General features: G+C 36.8%; 1 protein-coding gene across 2 annotated transcripts in view; it reads right to left on the bottom strand.

The window, feature by feature from the left end:
* Window positions 1–8368, bottom strand: part of LOC135535920 (GRB2-related adapter protein-like) — a 26772-nt gene extending 18404 nt beyond the window's left edge. The window contains exons 1-3 of one of the 2 annotated variants that reach the window (XM_064962321.1): window positions 8212–8368; window positions 6539–6636; window positions 150–269 (exon numbers count right to left, since the gene is read on the bottom strand). In XM_064962321.1, coding sequence (XP_064818393.1) covers window positions 150–269; window positions 6539–6636; window positions 8212–8289 — 296 coding nt within the window. In that variant the 5' untranslated portion in view covers window positions 8290–8368. Of the gene's footprint in view, window positions 1–145; window positions 270–6538; window positions 6637–8211 lie in introns of those variants that run through there. The other variant, XM_064962322.1, reaches the window with a different exon arrangement.
* Window positions 8369–12224: the final 3856 nt, after the last annotated feature.

Below are 12224 nucleotides of genomic sequence, written 5' to 3' on the forward strand. Positions count from 1 at the left end.
TATATATCCTCATTACTACCTGGTACTCCTGTATATAGCCTCATTACTACCTGGTACTCCTGTATATAGCCCCATTACTACCTGGTACCCCTGTGGCTGTAGATTCGTTATTGGTATTTTATTACACACATGTGTGTGTGTGTTGTTACCTGACAGAAACAGAGAACTCTCCTGGTGAACTCTCTGACTCTCTAACCAGGAACACTCCTCTCTCCTCCCAACGCAACCGCTGCTCAGCCTGCTGCCTGGACACACGTCCCGCAAACCACCTGCACACAAACAGGTATAGAAGGTATATAAGGGTTAGGTTCAGTACATATAGTAGGTATATAAGGGTTAGGTATAGGAGGTATATAAGGGTTAGGTTCAGTATATATAGTAGGTATATAAGGGTTAGATATAGTAGGTATATAAGGGTTAGATATAGTAGGTATATAGGGTTAGGTTCAGTACATATAGTAGGTAAATAAGGGTTAGGTATAGTAGGTATATAAGGGTTAGGTTCAGTATATATAGTAGGTATATAAGGGTTAGGTATAGTAGGTATATAAGGGTTAGGTTCAGTATATATAGTAGGTATATAAGGGTTAGGTTCAGTATATATAGTAGGTATATAAGGGTTAGGTATAGTAGGTATATAAGGGTTAGGTTCAGTATATATAGTAGGTAAATAAGGGTTAGGTATAGTAGGTATATAAGGGTTAGATATAGTAGATATAGTAGGTATATAAGGGTTAGTTATAGTAGGTATATAAGGGTTAGATATAGTAGATATAGTTGGTATATAAGGGTTAGATATAGTAGGTATATAAGGGTTAGGTATAGTAGGTATATAAGGGTTAGGTATAGTAGGTATATAAGGGTTAGGTATAGTAGGTATATAAGGGTTAGGTATAGTAGGTATATAAGGGTTAGAAATAGTAGGTATATAAGGGTTAGATATAGTAGGTATATAAGGGTTAGGTTCAGTATATATAGTAGGTATATAAGGGTTAGGTATAGTAGGTATATAAGGGTTAGGTTCAGTATATATAGTAGGTATATAAGGGTTAGGTTCAGTATATATAGTAGGTATATAAGGGTTAGGTATAGTAGGTATATAAGGGTTAGGTTCAGTATATATAGTAGGTAAATAAGGGTTAGGTATAGTAGGTATATAAGGGTTAGATATAGTAGATATAGTAGGTATATAAGGGTTAGTTATAGTAGGTATATAAGGGTTAGATATAGTAGATATAGTTGGTATATAAGGGTTAGATATAGTAGGTATATAAGGGTTAGGTATAGTAGGTATATAAGGGTTAGGTATAGTAGGTATATAAGGGTTAGGTATAGTAGGTATATAAGGGTTAGGTATAGTAGGTATATAAGGGTTAGAAATAGTAGGTATATAAGGGTTAGATATAGTAGGTGTATAATGGTTAGGTATAGTAGGTGTATAATGGTTAGGTATAGTAGGTATATAAGGGTTAGGTATAGTAGGTATATAAGGGTTAGGTATAGTAGGTATATAAGGGTTAGGTATAGTAGGTATATAAGGGTTAGAAATAGTAGGTATATAAGGGTTAGATATAGTAGGTATATAAGGGTTAGATATAGTAGGTGTATAATGGTTAGGTATAGTAGGTATATAAGGGTTAGGTATAGTAGGTATATAAGGGTTAGGTATAGTAGGTATATAAGGGTTAGGTATAGTAGGTATATAAGGGTTAGACATAGTAGGTATATAAGGGTTATAAGGGTTAGATATAGTAGGTATATAAGGGTTAGGTATAGTAGGTATGTAAGGGTAAGGTATAGTAGGTATAGTAGATATAGTAGGTGTATAAGGGTTTGGGTATAGTAGGTATATAAGGGTTAGGTATAGTAGGTATATAAGGGTTAGGTATAGTAGTTATAGTAGGTATATAATGGTTAGGTATAGTAGGTATAGTAGGTATATAAGGGTTAGGTATAGTAGATATAGTAGGTATATAATTGTTAGATATGGTCGGTATAGTAGGTATATAATGGCTAGTTATAGTATGTATAGTAGGTATATAAGAGTTAGATATAGTAGATATAGTAGGTATATAAGGGTTAGGTATAGTAGGTATATAAGAGTTAGATATAGTAGATATAGTAGGTATATAAGGGTTAGATATAGTAGGTATATAAGAGTTAGATATAGTAGATATAGTAGGTATATAAGGGTTAGGTATAGTAGATATAGTAGGTATATAATGGTTAGGTATAGTAGGTATAGTAGGTATAGTAGGTATATAAGGGTTAGATATAGTAGGTATAGTAGATATAGTAGGTATATAAGGGTTAGGTATGGTAGATATAGTAGGTATATAATGGTTAGGTAGAGTAGGTATAGTAGGTATAGTAGGTATATAAGGGTTAGATATAGTAGATATATTAGGTATAGTAGGTATATAAGGGTTAGGTATAGTAGATATAGTAGGTATATAAGGGTTAGATATAGTAGGTATAGTAGGTATATAAGGGTTAGGTATATTAGATATAGTAGGTATATAATGGTTAGGTATAGTAGGTATAGGAGGTATATAAGGGTTAGGTATAGTAGGTATAGTAGGTATATAATGGCTAGGTATAGTAGGTATAGTAGGTATATAAGGGTTAGATATAGTAGGTATAGTAGTTATGTAAGGGTTAGGTATAGTAGATGTAGTAGGTATAGTAGGTATATAAGGGTTAGATATAGTAGGTGTATAAGGGTTAGATATAGTAGATATAGTAGGTATAGTAGGTATATATGGGTTAGGTATAGTAGGTATATAAGTGTTAGGTATAGTAGGTATACAAGTAGATATAGTTGGTATATAAGGGTTAGATATAGTAGGTATATAATGGTTAGGTATAGTAGGTATAGTAGGTATATAAGGGTTAGGTATAGTAGGTATATAATGGTTAGATATAGTAGGTATATAAGGGTTAGATATGGTAGGTATATAAGGGTTAGGTATAGTAGGTATATAAGGGTTAGGTATAGTAGATATAGTAGGTATATAAGGGTTAGATATATTAGATATAGTAGGTATAAAAGGGTTAGAAATAGTAGGTATATAAGGGTTAGGTATAGTAGGTATATAAGGGTTAGGTATAGTAGGTATAGTAGGTATAAAAGGGTTAGATATAGTAGGTATAGTAGTTATATAATGGCTAGGTATAGTAGGTATAGTAGGTATATAAGGGTTAGATATAGTAGGTATAGTAGGTATATAAGGGTTAGGTATAGTAGATGTAGTAGGTATAGTAGGTATATATGGGTTAGATATAGTAGGTGTATAAGGGTTAGATATAGTAGATATAGTAGGTATAGTAGGTATATATGGGTTAGGTATAGTAGGTATATAAGTGTTAGGTATAGTAGGTATACAAGTAGATATAGTTGGTATATAAGGGTTAGATATAGTAGGTATATAATGGTTAGGTATAGTAGGTATAGTAGGTATATAAGGGTTAGGTATAGTAGGTATATAATGGTTAGATATAGTAGGTATATAAGGGTTAGATATGGTAGGTATATAAGGGTTAGGTATAGTAGGTATATAAGGGTTAGGTATAGTAGATATAGTAGGTATATAAGGGTTAGATATATTAGATATAGTAGGTATAAAAGGGTTAGAAATAGTAGGTATATAAGGTTTAGGTATAGTAGGTATATAAGGGTTAGGTATAGTAGGTATAGTAGGTATAAAAGGGTTAGATATAGTAGGTATAGTAGTTATATAATGGCTAGGTATAGTAGGTATAGTAGGTATATAAGGGTTAGATATAGTAGGTATAGTAGGTATATAAGGGTTAGGTATAGTAGGTATATACGGGTTAGATATAGTAGGTATATAAGGGTTAGATATAGTAGGTATATAAGGGTTCGGTATAATAGGTATATAATGGTTAGATATAGTAGGTATATAAGGGTTAGGTATAGTAGGTATAGTAGGTATAGTAGGTATATAAGGGTTAGATATAGTAGGTATATAAGGGTTAGGTATAGTAGGTATATAAGGGTTAGATATAGTAGGTATATAAGGGTTAGGAATAGTAGGTATATAAGGGTTAGGTATAGTAGATATATAATGGTTAGATATAGTAGGTATATACGGGTTAGGTATAGTAGGTATATAAGGCTTAGATATAGTAAGTATATAAGGGATAGGTATAGTAGGTATAGTAGGTATATAAGGGTTAGGTATAGTAGGTATATAAGGGTTAGGTATAGTAGGTATATAAGGGTTAGGTATAGTAGGTATAGTAGGTATATAAGGGTTAGATATAGTAGGTATATAATGGTTAGGTATAGTAGGTGTATAAGGGTTAGGTATAGTAGGTATATAAGGGTTAGGTATAGTAGGTATAGTAGGTATATAAGGGTTAGATATAGTAGGTATATAAGGGTTAGATATAGTAGATATAGTAGGTATAGTAGGTATATACGGGTTAGGTATAGTAGGTATAGTAGGTATATAAGGCTTAGATATAGTAGGTATATAATGGTTATATATAGTTGGTATATAAGGGTTAGGTATAGTAGGTATATACGGGTTAGGTATAGTAGATATAGTAGGTATAGTAGGTATATACGGGTTAGGTATAGTAGGTATAGTAGGTATAGTAGATATAGTAGGTACATAAGGGTTAGGTATAGTAGGTATAGTAGGTATAGTAGGTATATAAGGGTTAGATATAGTAGGTATATTAGGTATAGTAGGTATATACGGGTTAGGTATAGTAGGTATAGTAGGTATAGTAGGTATAGTAGGTATAGTAGATATAGTAGGTATATAAGGGTTAGATATAGTAGGTATATAAGGGTTTGATATATTAGGTATATACGGGTTAGGTATAGTAGGTATATATGGGTTAGGTATAGTAGGTATATACGGGTTAGGTATAGTAGGTATAGTAGGTATATAAGGGTTAGGTATAGTAGGTATATAATGGTTAGATATAGTAGGTATATAAGGGTTAGATATGGTAGGTATATAGGGTTAGGTATAGTAGGTATTGTAGGTATATAAGGGTTAGGTATAGTAGGTATATAAGGGTTAGATATAGTAGGTATATAATGGTTAGATATAGTAGGTATATAATGGTTAGGTATAGAAGGTATATAATGGTTAGGTATAGCAGGTATAGTAGGTATATAATGGTTAGATATAGTAGGTATATAATGGTTAGATATAGTAGGTATATAGGGTTTGGTATAGTAGGTATTGTAGGTATATAAGGGTTAGGTATAGTAGGTATATAAGGGTTAGATATAGTAGGTATAGTAGGTATATAAGGGTTAGTTATAGTAGGTATATAAGGGTTAGGTATAGTAGGTATATAATGGTTAGGTATAGTAGGTATATAAGGGTTAGATATAGTAGTTATATAAGGGTTAGGTATAGTAGGTATATAATGGTTAGATATAGTAGGTATATAATGGTTAGATATAGTAGGTATAGTAGGTATATAAGGGTTAGATATAGTAGGTATATAAGGGTTAGATATAGTAGATATAGTTGGTATATAAGGGTTAGATATAGTAGGTATATAAGGGTTAGATATAGTAGATATAGTTGGTATATAAGGGTTCGGTATAGTAGGTATATAAGGGTTAGATATAGTAGGTATATAATGGTTAGGTATAGTAGGTATAGTAGGTATATAAGGGTTAGATATAGTAGGTATATAAGGGTTAGAGACACCTGAAACCCCACCTCTTCAAGGAATACCTAGGATAGGATAAAGTAATCCTTCTCACCCCCCCCCCCCCTTAAATGATTTAGATGCACTATTGTAAAGTGGCTGTTCCACTGATGTCAGAAGGTGAATTCACCAATTTGTAAGTCGCTCTGGATAAGAGCGTCTGTTAAATGACTTAAATGTAAATGAATGTAAATGGTTAGGTATAGTAGGTATATAAGTGTTAGGTATAGTAGGTATATAAGGGTTAGATATAGTAGATATAGTTGGTATATAAGGGTTCGGTATAGTAGGTATATAAGGGTTAGATATAGTAGGTATATAAGGGTTAGATATAGTAGGTATATAAGGGTTAGATATAGTAGTTATATAAGGGTTAGGTATAGTAGGTATATAAGGGTTAGGTATAGTAGGTATATAAGTGTTAGATATAGTAGGTATATAAGGGTTAGATATAGTAGATATAGTTGGTATATAAGGGTTCGGTATAGTAGGTATATAAGGGTTAGATATAGTAGGTATATAATGGTTAGGTATAGTAGGTATAGTAGGTATATAAGGGTTAGATATAGTAGGTATATAAGGGTTAGATATAGTAGATATAGTAGGTATATAAGGGTTAGATATAGTAGGTATATAAGGGTTAGGTATAGTAGGTATATAAGGGTTAGGTATAGTAGGTATATAAGGGTTAGATATTGTAGATATAGTAGGTATATAAGGGTTAGATATAGTAGGTATATAAGGGTTCGATATAGTAGGCATATACAGGTTAGTTGTAGTAGGTTTATAAGGGTTATGCATAGCAGGTATTTAATCGTTATATAACACTAACGGGTGTGGTAACAGACTAATGTAGTTCTCAGGGACGTAGCCTCGCCTCCCGTGGAGTTCTGCCATCATCCAATTAGGATCCTCATCCATCTCCGTCACCTAGAGAGGTTAGAGGTCACAGGTCAGAGGCTGGAGCATGTAGGTCAGGTCACGGTTGCAACTGGAAGGAATCTTTAAAGATGTTCTTCAATTTCACCATTGATAATATTTTGATCTATCCCTTACTGTAATCCTGTGGAGAATGTTTTGATCTATCCCTTACTGTAATCCTGTGGAGAATGTTTTGATCTATCCCTTACTGTAATCCTGTGGAGAATGTTTCCATCTGTCCCTTACTGTAAGCCTGTGGAGAATGTTGTTGATCCAACCCTTACTGTAAGCCTGTGGAGAATGTTGTTGATCTAACCCTTACTGTAATCCTGTGGTGAATGTTGTTGATCTATGCCTTACTGTCCTGTGTGGCTCAGTCGGTAGAGCATGGCGCTTGCAACGCCAAGCGTCGTGGGTTCGATTCCCGCTAGGGCCACCCATATGTAAAAGTAGTGGCCCCAGCCGACTTGTAAGTCGCTTTGGACAAAAGCGTCTGCTAAATGGGATATATTATTATTTATTATTACTGTAATCCTGTGGAGAACGTTTCCATCTATCCCTTACTTTAATCCTGTGGAGAACGTTTCCATATATCCCTTACTGTAATCCTGTGGTGAATTTTTCCATCTATCCCTTACTGTAAGCCTGTGGAGAATGTTTTGATCCAACCCTTACTGTAATCCTGTGGTGAATGTTTTTGATCTATGCCTTGCTGTAATCCTGTGGAGAATGTTTCCATCTATTACATTACTGTAATCCTGTGGAGAATGTTGATCTATGCCTTACTGTAATTCTGTGGAGAACGTTTCCATCTATCCCTTACTGTAATCCTGTGGAGAACGTTTCCATCTATCCCTTACTGTAATCCTGTGGAGAATGTTTCCATATATCCCTTACTGTAATCATGTGGAGAATGTTTTGATCTATGCCTTACTGTAAGCCTGTGGAGAATGTTGTTGATCTAACCCTTACTGTAAGCCTGTGGAGAATGTTGTTGATCTATGCCTTGCTGTAATCCTGTGGAGAATGTTTCCATCTATCCCTTACTGTAATCCTGTGGAGAATGTTTTTGATAACGTTCATTGTCATTCAGCAATTTTCTAAACCTGAAAATGAGTCTCTTCTGCCCAGTGCTCTGCCTCTGTTCTGTTCTCTTCTGTTCTGTACTGTAACGTAGTCATCTGTCCTTCACAGAACGATCACACGCTATTCCCTCATCTGCCCTTCTCAGAATCATCACACACTATTCACTCATCTGTTCTTCACAGAACGATCACACACTATTCCCTCATCTGTCCTTCACAGAACGATCACACACTATTCCCTCATCTGTCCTTCACAGAACGATCACAGACGATTCCCTCATCTGTCCTTCACAGAACGATCACACACTATTCCCTCATCTGTATTAGTTCTGTTCATCTTCAGTATCGCGCACACACACACACACACACACACACACACACACACACACACACACACACACACACACACACACACACACACACACACACACACACACACACACACACACACACACACACACACACACACACACACACACACACACACACACACACCTACCTTCAGTATCTCTCCTTTCTGGAAGCTGAGCTCGTCTCGTTCTTTTGCTCGGAAAGAAAACACGGCTACAGCCTCCATGATGGAGAGAAAGAAAGAGAGAAAGAAAGAGTGAAAGAAATAGAGAAAGAGAGAAAGAGAGAAAGAATGAAAGAGAGAAAGAATGAAAGAGAGAAAGAAAGAGAGAGAAAGAGAGAAAGAAAGAAAGAGAGAAAGAGAGAAAGAAAGAGAGAAAGAAAGAAAGAGAGAAAGAAAGAGAGAAAGAGAGAAAGAAAGAATGAGAGAGAAAGAAAGAAAGAGAGAAAGAAAGAAAGAGAGAAAGAGAGAAACAAAGAGAGAGAAAGAAAGAGATTTAAGGCTAGAGAGAATGTAATGTGAAAAAGAGACAATAGTGAAGATGGTAAAAGGGAGAGAAAGATGGAGGGGAAGATGTGTAAAAGAGTAGAGAGAACGAGAGAAGAGAGGACTGATCCGTCTGTCAGGAGGAAAGAAATGGCAGAGTAGAGAGAGATGTGTGATAGCCATGTCCTTGATTACGTCTGTTCATTAGTTAATGAGAGCTCTCTCTCTCTGTTCATATCTGTTTGTTCTACTGACTGAGCTGGGTGTGTGTCTGTGTTTGTGTCTGTTCATTAGTTAATGAGAGCTCTCTCTCTCTGTTCATATCTGTTTGTTCTACTGACTGAGCGGGTTGTGTGTCTGTGTTTGTGTCTGTGTGTGTGTGTGTCTGTGTGTCTGTCTGTGTGTGTGTCTGTCTGTGTGTCAATGTGTGTGTGTCTGTGTGTGTGTGTGTGTGTGTGTGTCTGTGTGTCTGTCTTTGTGTATCTGTGTGTGTGTCTGTGTGTGTGTCTGTCTGTGTGTCAATGTGTGTGTGTGTCTGTGTGTGTGTGGCTGTATGTGTCTGTGTGTGTGTGTGTGTGTGTCTGTCTGTGTGTGTGTGTGTGTGTGTGTGTGTGTGTGTGTGTGTGTGTGTGTGTGTGTGTGTGTGTGTGTGTGTGTCTGTGTTTGTCTGTGTCTGTGTGTCTTTCTGTGTGTCTGTGTGTGTGTGTGTGTGTGTGTGTCTGTCTGTGTGTGTCTGTGTGTGTGTGTGTGTCTGTGTGTCTGTCTGTGTGTCTGTGTGTCTGTGTTTGTCTGTGTCTGTGTGTGTTTCTGTGTGTCTGTGTGTGTGTGTCTGTGTGTCTGTCTGTGTGTCTGTGTGTCTGTGTTTGTCTGTGTCTGTGTGTGTTTCTGTGTGTCTGTGTGTGTGTGTGTGTGTGTGTGTGTGAGTGTGTGTGTGTGTGTGTGTGTTTGTGTGTGTGTGTGTGTATGTGTGTGTCTGTGTCTGTGTGTGTTAGGTATAGTTAGTTTAGTGTTAAATTTAGGGTTAAGGTAAGATTAGGGTTAGGAGCTAGGGGTAAGGTTAGGGTTATGGTAAGGTTAGGGTTAAGGTTAGGTTTTCGGGTTAAGGTTAAGGTTAGGGTTATGGTAAGGTTTTTGGTTTAGGGTTAAGGTTAGAGTTAATGTTAGGGTTATGGTAAGGTTGGGGTTAGGGTTAGGGGCTAGGGAGAGAGACAGACAGAGATGCATAGAGAGAGAGGGAGAGACAGAGGAAGAGAGAGAAAGAGAAAGAGAGAGAGAGAGACAGAGAGGCATACAGAGGGAGAGACAGAGGAAGAGGGAGAGAGAGAGGGAGAGGCATAGAGAGAGAGGTGAGAAAGAGCCGTGGAGGCAGAGAGAGGGAGAGACCGAGGAAGAGAGAGAGAGAGAGAGAGACAGAGGGAGAGAGTGAGAGGTGGAGCAAGAGAGTGAGCTTGAGAGATAGAGAGAGAGGGAGAGAAAGAGGGAGAAAAAGAGAAAGTGTATTGTTATAGTTGAGATTTTCAGGTGTGGCCTGTTTTTTTTAACGTTATCTGGCTGTTTAAATCTCTTCCTCATAGCTCTCTAGCGCTCACAAGCACACACACACACACACACTCCACATTCCAGCAGGGATCAGTTGTAGTCAAAAACAGAAACTTTATTGAGACGTTCAAGTTGACAGATATAATATAATAGAGTTATAATAATGTATAATATAATAGAGTTATAATAATATCTAATATAATAGAGTTATAATAATATATAATATAATATATATAATATAATAGAGTTATAATAACATCTAATATAATAGAGTTATAATAATATATAATATAATAGAGTTATAATAATATCTAATATAATAGAGTTATAATAATATATAATATAATAGAGTTATAATGATATATAATATAATATATATAATATAATAGAGTTATAATAATATCTAACATAATAGAGTTATAATAATATATAGTATAATAGAGTTATAATAATATATAATATATAATATAACAGAGTTATAATAATATATAATATAATAGAGTTATAATAATATATAATATAATAGAGTTATAATAATATCTAATATAATAGTGTTATAATAATATATAATATAATATATATAATATAATAGAGTTATAATAATATATAATATATACATAATATAATAGAGTTATAATAATATATAATATAATATATATATATAATATAATAGAGTTATAATAATATATAATATAATATAATAGAGTTATAATACTATATAATATAATAGAGTTATAATACTATATAATATAATATAATAGAGTTATAATAATATATACTATAATATAATAGAGTAAAATAAGTTAATTGTTGTTTTTAAGTAACTTTCCTGATCATCTATTTAAGCAATAAGGCACGAGGAGGTGTGGTATAGGAGGGGGGGTGGTATAGGAGGGGGTATACGAGGGGGTACATGATGGGGTGTGGTATATGAGGGGGTACATGAGGGGGTGTGGTATAGGAGGGGGTACACGAGGGGGTGTGGTATAGGAGGGGGTGTGGTATAGGATGGGGAGGTGCTATTGGAGGGGGTATACAAGGGGGTACATGAGGGGGTGTGGTATAGGAGGGGTGTGGTATAGGAGGGGTTATACAAGGGGGTACATGAGGGGTTGTGGTATAGGAGGGGGTGTGGTATTTTGAGGGTGTATACGAGGGGGAATACGAGGGGGTGTGGTATATGATTGGGTATACGAGGGGGTACATGAGGGGGTGTGGTATAGGAGGGGGTACACGAGGGGGGTACATGAGGGGGTGTGGTATAGGAGGGGGTGTGGTATAGGAGGGGTATACAAGGGGGTACATGAGGGGGTGTGGTATACGAGGGGGAATACGAGGGGTATACGAGGGTGTACATGAGGGTGTGTGGTATATGAGGGGGTATACAAGGGGGTATACGAGGGGGTGTGGTATATGATTGGGTATACGAGGGGGTGCATGAGGGGGTGTGGTATACGAGGGGGTACACGAGGGGGTGTGGTGTACGAAGAAGTGTGGTATATGAGGGGGTGTAGTATAGGAGGGGGTGTGGTATAGGAGGGGGTGTAGTATAGGAGGGGGTGTGGTATACGAGGGGGTGTGGTATAGGAGGGGGTGTGGTATAGAAGGTGATGGGGCATAGGTGGGGGGTGAGGGGGTGAGGTATATGGGGGTGTGGTATACTAGGGGTGTGGTATACGAGGGGTTGTGGTATAGGAGGGGGTGTGGTATAGGAGGGGGTGTGGTATAGGAGGGGGTGTAGTATAGGAGGGGTGTGGTATAGGAGGGGGTGTAGTATAGGAGGGGTGTGGTATAGGAGGGGGCGTGGTATAGGAGGGGGCGTGGTATAGGAGGGGCGTGGTATAGGAGGGGGTGGTATAGGAGGGGTGTGGTATAGGAGGGGGTGTGGTATAGGAGGGGGTGTAGTATAGGAGGGGGTGAGGTATACGAGGGGTGTAGTATAGGAGGGGGTGTGGTATAGGAGGGGGTGTAGTATAGGAGGGGTGTGGTATAGGAGGGGGTGTAGTATAGGAGGGGTGTAGTATAGGAGGGGGTGTAGTATAGGAGGGGGTGTAGTATAGGAGGGGGTGTAGTATAGGAGGGGGTGTAGTATAGGAGGGGTGTGGTATAGGAGGGGGTGTAGTATAGGAGGGGGT

The sequence above is a fragment of the Oncorhynchus masou genome, unplaced genomic scaffold, assembly GCF_036934945.1.
Source record: "Oncorhynchus masou masou isolate Uvic2021 unplaced genomic scaffold, UVic_Omas_1.1 unplaced_scaffold_532, whole genome shotgun sequence".
NCBI classification, from domain to species: domain Eukaryota; kingdom Metazoa; phylum Chordata; class Actinopteri; order Salmoniformes; family Salmonidae; genus Oncorhynchus; species Oncorhynchus masou.